The 19,095-nt window shown below is 44.5% G+C and overlaps 1 protein-coding gene across 2 annotated transcripts in view; it reads left to right on the forward strand.

Annotated features, from left to right (window-relative positions):
- LOC116515853 (protein argonaute-3) overlaps window positions 1–19,095 on the forward strand; it is a 60,317-nt gene that overhangs the window by 38,684 nt on the left and 2,538 nt on the right. Inside the window, exons 9-17 of one of the 2 annotated variants that reach the window (XR_004256280.1) lie at window positions 2,822–2,941; window positions 3,120–3,242; window positions 3,419–3,552; window positions 12,301–12,485; window positions 13,744–13,903; window positions 14,877–14,967; window positions 16,329–16,523; window positions 17,675–17,877; window positions 18,486–18,516. Coding sequence is in view for 1 of the 2 variants with exons in the window: in XM_032228131.1 (XP_032084022.1) it covers window positions 2,822–2,941; window positions 3,120–3,242; window positions 3,419–3,552; window positions 12,301–12,485; window positions 13,744–13,903; window positions 14,877–14,967; window positions 16,329–16,523; window positions 17,743–17,877; window positions 18,486–18,587 (1,245 nt within the window). In the remaining variant the exon portion in view is untranslated. Of the gene's footprint in view, window positions 1–2,821; window positions 2,942–3,119; window positions 3,243–3,418; window positions 3,553–12,300; window positions 12,486–13,743; window positions 13,904–14,876; window positions 14,968–16,328; window positions 16,524–17,674; window positions 17,878–18,485; window positions 18,588–19,095 lie in introns of those variants that run through there. The other variant, XM_032228131.1, reaches the window with a different exon arrangement.

Here is a 19,095-nt window from a genome sequence, read left to right on the forward strand (position 1 = left end):
AATCTGACAAGGCAGACACGGCTGCAAACGTATTCGCCTTCATTTGGTCAATTTTAGACTTTAAATCATCATATAGCTCCAATACAAATTCCTTAATTTCTTGTTTAAAATCATTAAGCATTTGAAAAAAAAATTCCTGTGTTAAAAATTCTCCAGTAGAGGGCGTAGGAGACAAGGGCTGCGATTCCAGTATAGATTCTTTAGATTCTTTAGGCAGATTTGTAGAGAGACGCTTCGATTTTGACCTGGGTGCTATTATAAATAAACAAATAAACAGCGCTTTCGCTCCCCTCTGTTTCCAAAAAAAAAAAAATTTATTTTGTTAAGGAGCGGTCTGCAGGAAGGTAAAACCGGCTAAGTACATCCCCTATCAGTCACCAACGGAGAGAAATCGCCATTTTGAAGTCCGTTTAAACAAGGAAGCCTCTAAGACAAATGGTGCTGGTATTTAAGATAGTAATAAAAGCATAAATCTCACAGCAGTGGGACCCGCCCGTATTAATCCTAGCTTCAAACAACTTTGCTTTGTCCTGGGGGGGGGGCTCGCCTGTCTGGGGCTGCAAAAAAGGCAGCTGAGAAGAACTGGCTGGAGATAAAAGCTCCGCTCACGCTGGGTCTAATCTCTGTCCACAGCCAAAAAAAAAGAGAAAGGCTGTGGATTACGAATAGACCCTAGCACACAGAGCTACTCCCTGCCCCTTTCTTAGCCAAAAAGGGGTGATATCTATGATCTTATTTAGATATACAGACCAGATCTCTGAGAGGAGCTCGGTTGAGCCCTCCTCGGCAACAGGCTCCGCCCCCCCGGCCGGCCGGATCAGGATTTTGTTTTTAAGTGTAATAGTATCTCACCACTCAAAGACCAAGATCATGGTCATCAGCAAACAACCCATTAATTTACCACTGATAAATTCGGAACGAATACCACTAGAAAAAGTTGAAAGGATCACGTACCTCACTTTTAATTTACATGAAAGCTGGGACATGATCAGTGAAGAAATGTCAAGGACAGAGAAAGCTCGAACAGCATTCTTCAAAATGAAAAAGGTCTTCTGTAATCACGACATAAGCCTAAAATTGAAAATGAGGCTTGTTAGATGCTATATCTTTTCTATCCTGCTCTATGGAGTAAGCCACTTGAAGAGACTAGAAGCATTTGAGATGTGGATTTGCAGATGGCTGTTATGTATAAGCTGGTTGACAAAATTAGAAATGAGGAGGTGATAAGCTGCCTGGGAAAGCAAAGGGAAATCATCAAAGCCATTAAAAAGCTAAAGTTAGAATATTTTGGACATGTGATGCGACACCCAGAAAAATATGGCATCCTTTACTTAATCCTCCAAGGAAAAATTGAAGGCAAATGAGGTTCAGGCAGAAGAACATCATGGCTTCAAAACCTAAGAGACTGGTTTGGACTAGACTCAACAGCACTTTTTCATGAGGCTCTTTACAAAAATAGGATCGCCAACATGATCAGCAATGTCCGATGATGGATATGGGACAACAACAAGAAGAAGAAAACAGACCTGAAAGATCAAACTAGGGATTAATCATCCTGGAGGAAATCTACCGTATTTTTCGGAGTATAAGACGCACCCTTTATCCTCAAAAAAGAGGCTGAAAATCTGGGTGCGTCTTATATATCGAATACAGCATTTTTTGCCTCCCAAAGTCCCGCCCCCTTCACCAAAATGGCCGTGCAGAGCCTTATGGAGGCTTTCAGAGAGTTCCTGGGGGCTGGGGAGGGCAGAAATGAGCAAAAAATGGGCTCAATTTCCCCCCCCCAGCCCTGAGCAGCACTCTATAAGCCTCCATAAGGCTATGCATGTAAATTTTTTGACAAAAAAATGAGCCCCTTTTTGCGAAAATGGGCCATTTATTGCTCATTTTGCCCCTCCCCCACCTCGCCAGGAGCACTCTGCAAGCCCCCCAGGCCATTTTTTTTTAAAAAAACAGGCCTGTTTTCACGAAAAACAGGCTGTTTTCGGGAGGTTTGCCAAGTGCAAAATCTCCCCCCCCCTTTGGAAAGCTCTTTAGTTAAAGTGATTGATGAGAATTAAATTGATCAAGTGCTTGCCAGCAGAAACAAAGTCTTAGATGCTGCAGATTGTCAGCAATTTCCTTCTCCAGCACATGGATAAATACACCTGGAAACATTATCTCTTTCCCTACGTATCTACTGTATTTCTCTCTTCCCCCCTTTATCCACTTATGTACCTACCTTCTCTCTCTCTCTCTCTCTCTCTCTCTCTCTCTCTCTCTCTCTCTCTCTCTCCCTCCCTCCTCCCTCCCTCCCTCCCTCCCTCTCTCTTTCTCTTTCTCTCTCTCTATCCCTGTACCTACCTACCTACCTACCTACCTACATACACACTCTGTCTCCCTACCTACCTCTCTCCCTCTCCCTCTTTCTACCTACCTACTTTTTTAAAAAAATTGCCTCTTCAAAACCTTGGTGCATCTTATACTCCGAAAAATAGGGTATATGGTTGTTAAGGATTGAACCAGGCCTGATGGCACTTAATCAATTAAGCAATAGTATCCAACCAATTGATAAAAGTATTATTGATGCATGTAGAACATGCTTCTCAAATTGGGTGACCTTCAGTTCCCAGACTTCTCAGCCAAGGTCTTCATATTCCCTGGGAAATTCTGGGAATTAAACATACATCTGCACAGAGTGCCATTTGGACAGCATTATTATCATAGCAGGTTATTTTGGAGGAAGTGGAGTTTCACCTGGTATATAAAAAACATTGCATGCTGCTGACAATTGTACAGCTCCATCATTTGTTCATAAGATTAACATATAATATTTTTGCAGGTGTGTAACATCGTGGCTGGCCAGCGATGTATTAAGAAGCTTACAGACAATCAAACATCAACAATGATAAAAGCAACAGCCAGATCTGCACCTGACAGACAAGAAGAAATCAGCAGACTGGTTAGTTTGCCTCTGAATTAGAAAAATAGATGATCCATTGTGCTTCTTCCTGTTTGCGTCCTCATATCCCAAATGTCCCCTCTCTTTTTTAATCATACCAGTTTATTATTGTGCAAGTGCTGAAGTCAGCTACTGTAGAGTTATCATGTTGTCTCTTCTTTATCTCCTCTTTTCTCAGGTGCGAAGTGCAAATTACGATGCTGACCCATTTGTTCAGGAATTCCAGTTTAAAGTACGTGATGAGATGGCTCATGTGACGGGGCGTGTGCTCCCAGCTCCCATGTTGCAGTACGGAGGGCGGGTAAGAAACTCTTCTCTGGATTTATTCTCATATAATTGGATTTGTAGCTTTGGACTATCTTGGTTAGTGAGTTCATTTCCCTAGTCCCCATCTTAAGTTTATGCATCTTTGATAATGACATCTAGTGCTCATTGTGTAAACTGCAAGCCTATTGATATTTCTGTTTGTTTATTTAGAATCGAACAGTAGCGACACCAAGCCATGGAGTATGGGATATGCGGGGGAAACAGTTTCACACAGGTGTGGAAATCAAGATGTGGGCTATTGCTTGCTTTGCAACACAGAGGCAATGTCGCGAAGAAATACTAAAGTAAGCCTATTGTTCAAGATATGAGTTGCTTCCCTTTGGCCTTAAACGGATGTATTTTGATAATAGAATAGAATTCATTTGAATTCTTTATTGGCCAAGTGTGATTGGACACACAAGGAATTTGTCTTCGGTGCATAAGCTCTCAGTGTACATAAGAAATACATTCATCAAGAATCATAAGATACAACAGTTAGTGATAGTCATAGGATACTAAATAAGCAATCAAATCATAGCATGGCTACTTTACCGATTCTGTGCTTTTTGGTTTATACTTGATCTCTAAAAATAGTTTGCTGCTCAAAAAAAACATGATTATGTGCCATCAAATTATGTGCCATTCCTGGTGACCACATAGATAGATTTTCTCCCTGATGATCTGTCCCTCACCTGCTCTTTCAGCTCTTCCAGTGGTGCACCTGTTGCTGCTGTAACTGAGTCTATCTACTTAGCTGATGGTCATCCTTTTCTGTTTCACCTTTCTCAGAGTCTTTTCCAGTTCAGTGTAAGAGAATTTGAGCCTAATCAGAGTTCAAGTACGAACTCTGAATTGATTTGTTTGATGATCCATCAGTTCGTTTTCTTGGCTGACCATGATATACTCAAGAATCTTCTCCAACACTAACGTTCAAAAGAGTTGATGGTATTTTTTTCCTTCTTCTTCAAAGTCCAGTTTTCTTTGGTATTCTGTCAACTGCTTGCAATTGTGACATACTTCTCGATTTCTTTGTTCCTATACTGTGGATGGTTGCTCCTAAATAGCAGAAGCTGTCAGTCACTTCAGTATCTTTATTGTCAATTCTATGGCTGAACGTTGTGCCTGTGAACATTAGTTTGGTCTTTATATTTAATTTTACTCCCATTTCTTTCATGCAACTGGACTTTCTGGTTTTTCTTTGAAGACGTTTGGCTTCTCATCCAAGAAGCTTATTCAGCTTTTCAGAGGAAGAAGATTCTTGGATGAGAAGCAAAACTTCAAAGAAAAACCAGAAAGTCCAGCTGCCTCTTAAAAAAGCAACTTTGGGGCAACCATGACTTGGATGACTGAGAATCTCCATAGACATATACTGTGGATACTTGATCTATATATAGACTTTGCATAAGGACAGTGAGATATTCTGGGACTGCCCTTTTTCTAAGTACATTCCACTGTTTGACATAATTAATAAAATGAAAAGCTTTTCTATGATTTATGAAGCACATACTGACTTCTTTTTGTTACTATTTGGCTTTCTCAGTTATTCACTACACATGTGAAATGCCTCATGTTCTTCGGCTTTTTCTAAAACATCTTGAACATTGGATGTTACTTTTGTGTGTGTGTAGGGCTCTAATCCGGCATTGGATGATCCCAAGCATTACTTTGCTAGCCTGTGGTCCTAAGCATTACTTTGCTAGCCTAGGAAATTGTACACTAGTTTGCACAGGCAATTAAGTCTCTGTGTTTTGGTATCGGAATGTAAATTGGCCACTTTTAGCTTCCAGATTTGTAAGCATAGTTTGGTTAGAAGCTTTTAGTATTGGAGATACTTGTAAATAGGAAATGTCTTCTATCTTATCTTGAATGTTGACACGTCTACTGTTCATAATTTCAGTGTATTCCTTCTAACTCCTTCAGCATACCCATTTAAGGTCTGGAATTTCCTTTTGATTTCACAGACATTTTGGAAGTCTTTCCTTGTTTTTCCATGCCTGTTTCCATTTTCAGTGTTTTTACAGATGTTGTTATATCGCTGCTTATCTTTTTTAACAGCTCTCTAAAACTCAAAAGGTTTTTTTTCCCCCCTGAATTTTTAATCTTTTGGGCTTGGCTTCTTTTCCCCGCAATTTCTGCAGTTTGTTCTGACATTCAGTTTTCTGTTTTCTGTTTCTCCATCTTTGGCAATCATTTTTCACATTCGTCCATAACAATTTCCTTCAGTTCATTCCTCAATTTATCTGGTTCTCTATCAATGAGGCTTGAGAATCCAAAGTGTCCTCCTTGAAAATTATGTCTATATGCTCAAAATCTAATTGAGTAAACTAGTTGGTTTTCTTCTTCTTTAGCTTAATTTGGAACTTACATATGAGCCAGTCACGATCTGTTCCACGGTCAGCACACAGCCATCTCTTTGATCCTATAATTGATCTTTTCCACCTTTTTTTTTAAACCAACAATATACCGTATTTTCACGACTATAAGCCGCACTGAAAATCCTAAAATTTGATCAAAAAACGGCAGTGCGGCTTATAACCCGGTGCGCTTTATATATGGAGCAGTTTCCCTCCCCAGCGCCCAGGCTTTCTCCTCCGTTCGCGCCTCCCGTCCCTTCCACCGTCTGAGCAGTTTCCCTCCCCGGCGCCCAGGCTTTCTTCTCCGTTGGTCCCTTCCACCGTCTGAGCAGTTTCCCTCCCCAGCGCCCAGGCTTTCTTCTCCGTTCGTCCCTTCCACCGTCTGAGCAGTTTCCCTCCCCAGTGCCCAGGCTTTCTTCTCCGTTCGTCCCTTCCACCATCTGAGCAGTTTCCCTCCCCAGCGCCCAGGCTTTCTTCTCCGTTCGTCCCTTCCACCGTCTGAGCAGTTTCCCTCCCCAGCGCCCAGGCTTTCTTCTCCGTTCGTCCCTTCCACCGTCTGAGCAGTTTCCCTCCCCAGCGCCCAGGCTTTCTCCTCCGTTCGCGCCTCCCGTCCCTTCCACCGTCTGAGCAGTTTCCCTCCCCAGCGCCCAGGCTTTCTTCTCCGTTCGTCCCTTCCACCGTCTGAGCAGTTTCCCTCCCCAGTGCCCAGGCTTTCTTCTCCGTTCGTCCCTTCCACCATCTGAGCAGTTTCCCTCCCCAGCGCCCAGGCTTTCTTCTCCGTTCGTCCCTTCCACCGTCTGAGCAGTTTCCCTCTCCAGCGCCCAGGCTTTCTTCTCCGTTCGTCCCTTCCACCGTCTGAGCAGTTTCCCTCCCCAGCGCCCAGGCTTTCTTCTCCGTTCGTCCCTTCCACCGTCTGAGCAGTTTCCCTCCCCAGTGCCCAGGCTTTCTTCTCCGTTCGTCCCTTCCACCGTCTGAGCAGTTTCCCTCTCCAGCGCCCAGGCTTTCTTCTCCGTTCGTCCCTTCCACCGTCTGAGCAGTTTCCCTCCCCAGCGCCCAGCCTTTCTTCTCCGTTCGTCCCTTCCACCGTCTGAGCAGTTTCCCTCCCCAGCGCCCAGGCTTTCTCCTCCGTTCGCGCCTCCCGTCCCTTCCACCGTCTGAGCAGTTTCCCTCCCCAGCGCCCAGGCTTTCTTCTCCGTTCGTCCCTTCCACCGTCTGAGCAGTTTCCCTCCCCAGCGCCCAGGCTTTCTTCTCCGTTCGTCCCTTCCACCATCTGAGCAGTTTCCCTCCCCAGCGCCCAGGCTTTCTTCTCCGTTCGTCCCTTCCACCGTCTGAGCAGTTTCCCTCCCCAGCGCCCAGGCTTTCTTCTCCGTTCGTCCCTTCCACCGTCTGAGCAGTTTCCCTCCCCAGTGCCCAGGCTTTCTTCTCCGTTCGTCCCTTCCACCGTCTGAGCAGTTTCCCTCTCCAGCGCCCAGGCTTTCTTCTCCGTTCGTCCCTTCCACCGTCTGAGCAGTTTCCCTCCCCAGCGCCCAGCCTTTCTTCTCCGTTCGTCCCTTCCACCGTCTGAGCAGTTTCCCTCCCCAGCGCCCAGGCTTTCTCCTCCGTTCGCGCCTCCCGTCCCTTCCACCGTCTGAGCAGTTTCCCTCCCCAGCGCCCAGGCTTTCTTCTCCGTTCGTCCCTTCCACCGTCTGAGCAGTTTCCCTCCCCAGCGCCCAGGCTTTCTTCTCCGTTCGTCCCTTCCACCATCTGAGCAGTTTCCCTCCCCAGCGCCCAGGCTTTCTCCTCCGTTCGCGCCTCCCGTCCCTTCCACCGTCTGAGCAGTTTCCCTCCCCAGCGCCCAGGCTTTCTTCTCCGTTCGTCCCTTCCACCGTCTGAGCAGTTTCCCTCCCCAGCGCCCAGGCTTTCTTCTCCGTTCGTCCCTTCCACCGTCTGAGCAGTTTCCCTCCCCAGCGCCCAGGCTTTCTCCTCCGTTCGCGCCTCCCGTCCCTTCCACCGTCTGAGCAGTTTCCCTCCCCAGCGCCCAGGCTTTCTTCTCCGTTCGTCCCTTCCACCGTCTGAGCAGTTTCCCTCCCCAGTGCCCAGGCTTTCTTCTCCGTTCGTCCCTTCCACCATCTGAGCAGTTTCCCTCCCCAGCGCCCAGGCTTTCTTCTCCGTTCGTCCCTTCCACCGTCTGAGCAGTTTCCCTCCCCAGCGCCCAGGCTTTCTTCTCCGTTCGTCCCTTCCACCGTCTGAGCAGTTTCCCTCCCCAGCGCCCAGGCTTTCTTCTCCGTTCGTCCCTTCCACCGTCTGAGCAGTTTCCCTCCCCAGTGCCCAGGCTTTCTTCTCCGTTCGTCCCTTCCACCGTCTGAGCAGTTTCCCTCTCCAGCGCCCAGGCTTTCTTCTCCGTTCGTCCCTTCCACCGTCTGAGCAGTTTCCCTCCCCAGCGCCCAGCCTTTCTTCTCCGTTCGTCCCTTCCACCGTCTGAGCAGTTTCCCTCCCCAGCGCCCAGGCTTTCTCCTCCGTTCGCGCCTCCCGTCCCTTCCACCGTCTGAGCAGTTTCCCTCCCCAGCGCCCAGGCTTTCTTCTCCGTTCGTCCCTTCCACCGTCTGAGCAGTTTCCCTCCCCAGCGCCCAGGCTTTCTTCTCCGTTCGTCCCTTCCACCGTCTGAGCAGTTTCCCTCCCCAGCGCCCAGGCTTTCTTCTCCGTTCGTCCCTTCCACCGTCTGAGCAGTTTCCCTCCCCAGCGCCCAGGCTTTCTTCTCCGTTCGTCCCTTCCACCGTCTGAGCAGTTTCCCTCCCCAGTGCCCAGGCTTTCTTCTCCGTTCGTCCCTTCCACCGTCTGAGCAGTTTCCCTCTCCAGCGCCCAGGCTTTCTTCTCCGTTCGTCCCTTCCACCGTCTGAGCAGTTTCCCTCCCCAGCGCCCAGCCTTTCTTCTCCGTTCGTCCCTTCCACCGTCTGAGCAGTTTCCCTCCCCAGCGCCCAGGCTTTCTCCTCCGTTCGCGCCTCCCGTCCCTTCCACCGTCTGAGCAGTTTCCCTCCCCAGCGCCCAGGCTTTCTTCTCCGTTCGTCCCTTCCACCGTCTGAGCAGTTTCCCTCCCCAGCGCCCAGGCTTTCTTCTCCGTTCGTCCCTTCCACCGTCTGAGCAGTTTCCCTCCCCAGCGCCCAGGCTTTCTTCTCCGTTCGTCCCTTCCACCGTCTGAGCAGTTTCCCTCCCCAGTGCCCAGGCTTTCTTCTCCGTTCGTCCCTTCCACCGTCTGAGCAGTTTCCCTCTCCAGCGCCCAGGCTTTCTTCTCCGTTCGTCCCTTCCACCGTCTGAGCAGTTTCCCTCTCCAGCGCCCAGACTTTCTCCTCCGATTGGTTTTAATGGGGAGGTCCGATGGAATAGCGCTTAATGGGAGAAGGATTAATAGTTTCTCGGGTTCAAGCAGCAGATTCTAACTTTCACAAAGGGAACTAAAGCTGAGCAGGTAATTGCTTTATTAAAGCCGATTCAGTTCGCGGGAGATATTTGGTGCGCTTCTTTGAAAATCTCCCCCCCCCAATTCTGCCCAACGCCTCCCCGACCTTACTGGACGAACGGTGTGGGGGGGTGTGTCATGTAGTGCGGAGTGCGAGGAGTGGCAGGTTGCGATTTCGTTAGTAATTGCAAAAAAAAAACGTGCGGCTTATAACCCGGTGCACTTTATATATGAAAAAAGTTTGAAAAATTAACGTTAACTGATACTGCGGCTTATAATCCGGTGCGGCTTATGGTCATGAAAATACGGTAGTCAATTTTATTTCTGTGTTCTCTGTCTGGTGATATCCAGGTATGCAGACATCATTTTAGCTGGTTTGAAAACAGTGTAAGCTATGAAGTATTGATGTCAGTCCCCTGTTTCATTTCAGTTTCCTAAAACATATAATCCATCTGCATTTTCCTTCTTAATACTTTCAACTCTCTCATTCCAGTCTTTTAAAAAGCATAATGATATATAATTATAATATTATAATTAATATTATTCTTGTTATTCAGAATTTGACTTCAAAACTTGCTGAAACGCATTAATAAAGATAGTGTTTGACTTATTGACCACATTTAAGCCCAAAATGGATGTTGTTACGGTGACACAGTTAAGGTAGTTTTGCCCCATTTTACAACCTTTCTTGGCGCAGTTGTTAAGTGAATCACTGCAATTGTTAAGTTAGTAACACGGTTGTTTAAGTGAATCTGGCTTCCCCATTGACTTTGCTTGTCAGAAGGTGGCTAAGGTTGATCACATGACCCTGGGACACTGCAACTGTCATAAACATGAGTCAGTTACCAAGCATCTGAATTTTGGTCATGTAACTGTGGGGATGCTGCAATAATCATGGTCATTGGTCACTTTTTTCAGTGCTGTTGTAGCTTTGAATGGTCACTAAATGAACAGTTGTAAGTTGAGGATTATCTGTACCATATTAATGATAATAGCCTTCATTGTCATTCAGGTTATCATACTCAGTACACTAGCTAGGTGCACTGTTCCCTCTAAGGTGCGCACCTGCGCGGCCGCGCACATGGAAAGAAATCCCCGCGCAGGACTTTTCAACTCCCGCGCAGAGATTTCTTTCATAGCAAACATGGGGAAGTCCTTTGCAGGCAGCTAGAACTGGCCGCCCGCAAAGGACCTCCCCAGAGGAATCTCATGTCCTGCAGCCCAAACTTTCTCCTCCCAGCAACTTGGCCTGTTGGATACAGTTGTGGCGGGGGAAGAATGGGCTGGCTGGGCTGGCTGGCTGGGGAGGGGGGAGCTCTTTAAAGCCCTGCTGCCGCGTCTTCCCAGCAAGACTTCCTTTCGGCTCGCGGTTTCCCTTGCCTGCCTTAACCAAAGCTTGGCGCCCCGCCTCTGCTTTCGCTCTCCCTCCCTCAGCTGTGCAGCAGCAGCAGCTCTCAGCCTAGGGCGTCACACAGGCTGTGGAAGGAGGGGGAGGAGGAGGGAACCAAAGAGAGGATTTTAGGGGCCTGCGCCCCACAGCCAGGACCGTCCTTGCGCCTCAAGCCGCGTTTCTTCGTGCAAAGCCCTTCGGGCGTCAGGCGGAGCTCTCGGGTTGCCCAAACCAGTTCCTCCCAGGTTCAAAACTACGGAGGGAGGAACTGGATTGGGCAACCCACGCTCACACACACACATACACACATACACACAGAGAGAGATTCGGCTGCGTCTGGCTCATTTGCAAAAAGCCCAGAAAAGGAAGTCGGTCGGGGGCAGAGGAGGGGGGTAGACCCGTCGGAGAAACCGACGGTCCCGAGGCCGGAGGAGGGGGGTTCTTCCCCAGACAGGGCTCCCCAGGAGAGGGCGAGGCACCCCTCCCCCATCTCCCTACTGTCAATGTCGCACAGGAGGGCTGTTTCTATCTCAGTGCTTTCATGGAGAGTCAGCGAGAGATCCAAGCCATCCAGCGAAGGCAGACTGCTGTTTAGTAAGAATGTTTTAAATATTGCATTTCAGCTTATTTGTCATGGATTGGTGATCAACCTACTTGCAAATACAAATTCTTTTTCATATGGCGTGCTGGTGCTCTGCAGATTTTATTTGATTTTAGAAAAAGAAAATAAAGGCTTCTTGGTCCACCTGGACCGGAAAGTCAAAATCCAGAAAATTAACCTTGTTTAGGAAAGTTTTGCACTGATGGAAAAATAGTGTTTTCCAGTGAAAGTTTTTTCCCTACTTTTCCTTGTTTGCTTTTTTGGCCTCTATTCCTTCTCTACTCTCCTCTTTTCTTTCTTCCTTTTTTCTTTCCTTCCTTCCTTCCTTCCTTCTTTCTTCCTTTCCTCTTTCTCTCTCTTTCTTTTTTCTGCCTCTTTTTCTTATCCTCCCACCCTCCTCTCCCCTTTCTTTTTCTCTTTCTCCTCTTTCCTTTTTTGTCTCTCCCTCTGTCTCTGTTTCTCTCTCCCTCTCCCTTCTTTCCTTCCTCCCTTCCTTCCTCTCCCCTCTTTGTTTGCTTCTTTAAGTGCTCCAATTGCTAATCTACATCAGTTGGTAATTTATTCATAACTTGCTAAATCACTGCAGACTATTGGATAGTAAGGGGGAAAGTATAGTCCTCAACTTACAACAGTTCACTTAATGACTAAAGCTACATCAGCACTGAAAAAAGTGAATTACAGCTGTTCTTCACACATGATCATTGCAGCATCCCCATGGTCATAGGATCAAAATTTGGATCTTTGGCAACTGCCTCATATTTATGACGGTTGCAGTGTCCTGGGGTCACCTTTTGCAACCATCTGCCAAGGAAAGTCAGTAGGAAAGTCAGACTGACTTAACAACCAGGTTACTGATTTAACCGCAGTGATTCACTTAACTGTAGCAAGAAAGGTTGTAAAATGGGGCAAAACTCACTTAACAAATGTCTCATTTAGCAATAGAAACTTTGGGCTCAATTATGGTCGTAGATTGAGGACTACCTGTATAGGGAGATTTCTTTACTTAATGGATATTTACATGGTAGAATTGAGTTTCAAATAACACTAATTTCGTTGTCTTGGGTGACATCTATGAAAAAAATCCAGGTGCTCAGGTATGAAAATGTGCTGCTCAAACACTATACTTTTCCGCTCACACTGAAAAAAAATTAGAGGGAACATTGGCTAGGTGTACCATTAACTCTCACTTTTAGAGCAAAGGGGAACAAACATGAATGACCTCTATGTGTTTGGATGCTAGTATTCCCCTTTCATCCAGTTTTTATTTGTTGCCAGGGGTTTCACAGACCAGCTGCGCAAAATTTCTAAGGACGCAGGGATGCCAATCCAGGGCCAGCCTTGCTTCTGTAAATATGCCCAAGGTGCTGACAGTGTGGAGCCCATGTTTCGACACCTTAAAAACACATATTCAGGACTCCAGCTCATCATCGTCATCCTGCCAGGAAAGACCCCAGTGTATGGTAAATAAATATCCAAACACTTTGTATGAGCTCTACTTGTTTTGAAATGGTTTGAGAAGACTTGAGTAAAAAAGTAAATAATCTTAGAATAGTAGGTTCTTGTATGAAGCTTAGGGTTAATGAGGGCACGGCAAATCAGGGTAACAATAGAAATGCAAGCTTTTCATGTTTCTTGTTACATTCTGGGACCTGAGAAGAGGAGGGGCTTTGGGATAAAGTTCTTCAGGAGGTCAGTGAAATATACCTCTTGATTGGAAGAAGACCCTCTGTGGTAAAGACTTTGCATCATATGGGAGAAAGTGAAGCTTTCTCCTATGTTTTGTTCTTGGCACCATTTCTACTCGCATCAAGAGCCGAGGTGGCGCAGTGGTTAAATGCAGCACTGCAGGCTACTTCAGCTGACTGCAGTTCTGCAGGTCGGCTGTTCAAATCTCACCGGCTCAATGTTGACTCAGCCTTCCATCCTCCCGAGGTGGGTAAAATGAGGACCCGGATTGTTGTTGGGGGCAATATGCTGACTCTGTAAACCGCTTAGAGAGGGCTGAAAGCCCTATGAAGCGGTATATAAGTCTTAACTGCTATTGCTATTACTATCACATAATAGTAAAAAAAGTTGTAAAACTTTTTCAAATACTAACTGGCAACATTTCTTTAATGTTTTCAGAGAATATTGTGTGGATAGATGATAAAAGCAAGGAAAAAACAACAGGAATAAATATTGGAAAGTAATCTGTGTTTTCAGGACTTTGTTCCTCTGAAGACTTCTGACTTTGAGTGGATGTCTTTATAAGGGCTAGAGGGTTGGGTTGGGATTTTTCTTCTGCTATTGATCTCCCTCATTGAGCTAAGGTTCCTTGGTTTTGTTCCATCTTATTCCTCAAAACCTCTAGGAAAGAGTAGTCCCGGTAAAATGCACAGCAGCAGAGGCAGAACCTGCTGACAAAGGAATTCTGGGAGTTGATGTTCATAGCTTTTAAATTGCCAACTTTGGACACCCATTTAGACCGAGATGCTTCCCAACCTGCTGTCCCCTAGATGTGTCTATTTATTCATGTATTTAAATTCCCATGATTAAAAGGAAGATAATGTAAAGTATGATCCAGCCCATCTGGAGGGCATCAGTTGGGAAAGGCTAACGTTGACTGGTCAGAAAAACTGGGCATGATTTCCAGTAAGCAGATAGCTACTGTAATGTTAGATTTTAGAACCGTTCCTTAGAACTTTGAAGATTCTTCATATTAATCCTCTTTTTTTTTAGCGGAGGTGAAGCGTGTGGGGGACACACTTCTAGGGATGGCTACACAGTGTGTTCAAGTCAAGAATGTCATAAAAACATCTCCTCAGACTCTCTCAAACTTGTGCCTAAAGATTAATGTAAAATTGGGAGGAATCAACAATATCCTTGTACCTCATCAACGGTAAGAATCCTTCCTTAACGTTTCACAGAATTTGGCATATAGAGTACATGCATCAAAAGTCTGTGGAGTTGCCATTTTTATGTGGCAATATTTTACATACAAATTTTTCTGTATGTAATAAACACGGTTCCGATACTTGGTTACCTTAATAGCCAAAATCATGTTGGTTGCTTTGAAGTGTTTTTTGGTGAACAAATAGGAATTATTAAAATGATACAGATAGTCCTTAATTTATGCCCGTAACAGAGTTTGCCCTTTAACCGTTGTGATAGTTGTACAATGGGTCACTCATGTGACCAACCTAATTTTTTGACCGATTTTTGAGGTAGTTGTTAAGTGAATATGGTGAGCTTAAAGCAAGCCTGGTGATTGTAAAGTTAGCTCATCGTTCATTATGGGGTGTTTTAGCCTAAAACTGGAAATAAATGCTGGTTTTCAGGCAAAGGCATCATAAAACCCAGTTGGACGCTGCAAATGGCCTTAAATGCAGACCAGTTGCTGAGTGCCTGAGGTGGTCACATGACCATGAGGTTGGCAACAGCCATCGAAACTTTAGAACCAGGTCGTAAATACCATGGAGGGTCCATTATAACTTTGAACGATTGCTAAGCAATTCTTCGTAAATAGAAAACTACCTGTATGCTGCTATAAATTCTGATTCCAGTTCTGAGAAGATGCACATTCAAGCAAGAAATGGATACTCTACATTGGTGTTTACTTTAGCACAAGGGTCATTCTCTATAATGACAGATTATGCTCTCTGTTTCACATGTAAATTTAATGTGTTTTTCCCCCAAAGAAAATAAATTCTGTAATATGCAGGAGTTAGTCATGAGATTTGTTACATTCCTGGCTACATGCCAGAAGCATCTGCCTTTCTTTCCTTCCAAATGTGAGGTGCATGTAACCCAGGGCCTGTTGACCGTCACTTAGATATTAATACTGGGGTTGATTTGTCCCTTTTTTTTAAAAGACCTTCTGTGTTCCAACAACCAGTGATCTTCTTGGGAGCCGATGTTACTCATCCACCTGCTGGGGATGGAAAGAAGCCTTCCATTGCTGCTGTAAGCTATGTTGTATTCATGGGTCTCCCTACCTTCCCCCTCCCTAAATAATTTGAATGAGAAAACCGAGGAACTTGGATTGAGACAGAATGAATTTGTTTTGGTTGCTTTAATCCAGCTCTTTGTGTCTCATGGGTTTATCAGCCATTCTTTCTGCTTAATTTTTCATTGTGTGCAAATTAAAACCGTCTCTGGTAAAGGGGAATGGTTTTTTATGGTCACTTGTAGTTTCTACATACCTGGGTTCTGTGAATCATTGGATTTAACTTTGCTGTCCATTTATCTTATTAAGGGAGAGAAGGCATTTGTTATGTGGTGATGAAGCACGTGGTAGGTGTGTAGTTCTTCTTCCCAAAAATAATTCTGATGGATAATTATTTAGATAAATAAAAATATTCCACTTCGAAAATAAATCCTATAAACTGCCAGACTAAGACTGGAAAATCCCAGATTCAAGCTTATTTTTAAGCCTTAAATGTTATTCATTGACTTAAGCCAGTTCCTGTGTCTTAATTCTCTCACGATTGTGGCCCGCTGGCAACCACCAGAGCTGGCAGCAAAGTTGGACAGTGAGGAGGTTGGGGAGGAACATGGGCCAGTCCTGGGGGCTGAGGAAAGCTCAAATGAGGGCTCTGCATTGGAGGCAAAGAGGGAGCTAGACAGCAGTGAGGCAGAGGAACAGCTGGAGCCTGTTTCCAGTGTGCGCATGTGCAGAACTGCCAGAAGACAAGAACAACTAAGAAAGCAGGATCGACTTAAGAGTAAAGGTGATTGTGATTGGCCCCTCCCATAGGATCAAAAGAGGAGTGAACGGGGAGTGGGCTTTTGCAGGGAAGAATTTTGTTCCTTCGGTCGTTTCAAGAGAGGAAAGTTCTGTTTGTGAGTATAAGAGCCTCTGTGCCAAGTGTTGCCTTGCCCGGCATTTGGAAACTAGTTATCTGGCAGCTCTCCAAGCGAGATAAGGTTCATGTTGATAAATATTCCTCTGGAAGACTGTTTGACAAGTCTTGCTGACTGTGAATGAAAGGAATTCACAGTCTATAAATAAAAGCGGTTTTGCCGGGACCAAGACTCTGCTTCATGCTTTTTAAGGAAGCCTGGGTCAGAACACTCTCTGGGATATTGTTGGAAGGATAAACTTGTGAAGGATTTTATGCTAATTATAAAAGAAAAGATAAATTCAAAATCTAACAGAACATTCTAAAAAAATCAACAAGTGACAAATGTAAGCAACAGCCATATAAAATATTATTTACTATTAGCAAAGCAGCAATAGAACAGTTGGTATAAAGAAAGGACATTTGAAACATGGCCTCTATGGAATCTTCATTTATTTTCATGTATCCCTTTTTCGCTGTTAGGTTGTAGGTAGCATGGATGCTCATCCAAGCAGGTACTGTGCCACAGTGAGAGTCCAGAAACCCCGCCAGGAGATCATCCAAGATTTGGCTTCCATGGTTAGAGAACTTCTCATCCAGTTCTACAAATCAACACGGTTCAAACCCACACGAATCATCTTCTATCGTGACGGAGTTTCAGAAGGACAGTTTCGACAGGTCTTAATATCTATTTATATCTCACTTATGTCCTGCATAGTTAGCGGGGTATTTCAAACCAGCTAACAATAAAATTCAAACATTAATTCAGTGGCAGAGTGCCAAGGAACTTAAATCTTCTGTTCATAACAAGAAGAAGAGAAAAGAAAATCATAATGAGCCCTTAAATATTATCAAGACCCCTACTGTTGATGGTCAGATACCAGAATAAGAATATTATCAGCATCACTGCCACAAAAAGGTCCTTAAAATCTGTCAATAAGGGCATTGCTTGAATGATTTCTACGTAATCTACTATGAACCTTGTTGAATAGGGCTCGTCCTTCCATTGATCATGGATCACTTCCTTTTGAAAATCTTTACCATTTGCTTTGCTATAAATGTTTGGATTGAATCCAAGAAGACCCAGGTTCAAGTCCCACTTGAGCATGAATCTCGCTGGGTGACTTCGGATCTGTCCCTATCCTTTAACCCAATACTGTATTTTTCGGAGTATAAGATGCACCTTCCTCCCCCCCCCCCCCAAAAAAAAGCGTGGAAACGTTGGTGCATTTTATACACCGAATAGAGCTATTTTTGACCTCCCGAAAACAGGCCATTTTCCACAAAACGAGGGCATTTTTGCCTCCCCCCCCCCCGGCAGAAGCACTCTGCAGGCTTCAGCAGGGCTGGGGAGAATGGAAAAATGCCCCCATTTTGGTGAAAAAGGGGCAAAAAACGGGGGCACTTTTGCCTTCCCCGAGCCCTGCTGAGTGCAGGGTGCTCCTGGGGACCAGGGAGGACAAAATCTGTTTTTTCTGACTTACCTCTTTGAAATCTTGGTGCATCTTATACACCGTTGCGTCTTATAGTCTGAAAAATACGGTATTTCACATGGATGAAATGGTAATCCTGTATGCATTTCACCCTTGAGGGGAAAAGGTGGGGTAAACACGTAAAAAGGATAATATGCAGAAAAGTTTTTAAAGTTCCAGTTATAACACAGAAAGTTTAATCCTGTTCTCTGCTAGCTTAGTGTTTTTCACACTTGGCAACTTTCAGATGGGTGTTAAAGTCCACCTATCTGAAAGTTGCCAAGTTGAATAATAGTGCCATTTAAATTTGTTGTGGCTGAAAAATGACAAATGTTGTGTGTTTGTTTGTCAGAACAGAAATCTGATTTACGTTCCCATGCTTATCGCTGTTCGAGTGAGCCAAGCCTTTTATTCCTCCTGTGTAGGTGTTGTATTATGAGCTGCTGGCAATTAGAGAGGCTTGTATCAGCTTGGAAAAAGACTATCAGCCTGGCATAACATACATCGTGGTTCAGAAGAGGCATCATACGAGGCTGTTTTGTGCTGATAGGACAGAAAGGGTAAGACTTGTCCTATTTCCAAGCAGTTTCCCCCCCCCCCCCAAACAAGAATTGTAGTTGTCATTCTTAGTACAGATACAGAGTAGTTGAGTCTTTGCAGCATTTCATACTGGTTGCCATTCTTGCAGCAGATGTATAAAGTAGATAATTGCTGTTACCATATATCCTTGGAGGGGGGGAGGAAGGATCAAAGACACTGTAATAATGACAGGAATAAGATTTCTGGATTTCTGGCAGAGGCTTCCTGGTTAGGTTCTGTTAAAAGGTTTTAGCCCCTCATCTTCAAGTTATCTTTTCCCAATCTGTATTGGAAATGCAGGACCCCAAATTGCCAACTAGCATTGGCTAGTGGGTGGCTCAGGTACCTCTGGATGTAGCTGAAGTTCTTTGGTTTGTATGATTAATTTATCAATAGCTTTGAGTTAGCTTAAAGTTTGACTTTTTAAAAAACAAAATGTGCATTAAAAACTGACTGCTACATGGAAGGCTTAATGCTTCTCAAGAGATTTTGTGCAGTGTGGACATTAGAATCAAGAATTGAGAAATATACCTATTTTTTTTTTAAAAAAACACATTTTAATTTAATATTTAATTTACTTATGTTCCAGGTTGGAAGAAGTGGAAACATCCCTGCTGGAACAACAGTAGATACGGATATCACGCATCCTTACGAATTTGATTTTTACCTCTGTAGCCATGCAGGAATACAGGTGAAAAATGAAGCATTCAGTTCCTGGACCAGTGCTTCTGGTCATGCCTATCCAAATTTGGTGTCACTGAGTAGATGAAAACAAAATCACATTTGTCCAGTTTTTGATTGAGAAAAATTAAATCAGCAAAGACTGACCTAAAGCAAAATTACTAATTTATCATAGTTCTTTTTAAAAATACATATTCATTTATTAGAATAACTATTAAAACCTCGATTTGCTGTAAAACAGAAGCTTTCTCTTATCTAGAGTGATGATCTCTAATGGAATCTATTCTCTAATAACGCTAAGAAAAAAGATAGTTATTTCAACATAACACGTGTATCTCTATCCAGTTGTCTTAAGTTTTTACTTAAATGGTTATTCTGAAATAACAGACAGAATAAACCACCTTCATTTCTTAGAGATGCAGATAGATTTTGAACAGCTTTCCGTGCATCTTGGCATATAGTTACTCTGGACACATGACCATGGAAATATCTTCGGACAACACTGGCTCCTTTTGACT

The sequence above is a fragment of the Thamnophis elegans genome, chromosome 12, assembly GCF_009769535.1.
Source record: "Thamnophis elegans isolate rThaEle1 chromosome 12, rThaEle1.pri, whole genome shotgun sequence".
In the NCBI taxonomy this organism is placed as follows: domain Eukaryota; kingdom Metazoa; phylum Chordata; class Lepidosauria; order Squamata; family Colubridae; genus Thamnophis; species Thamnophis elegans.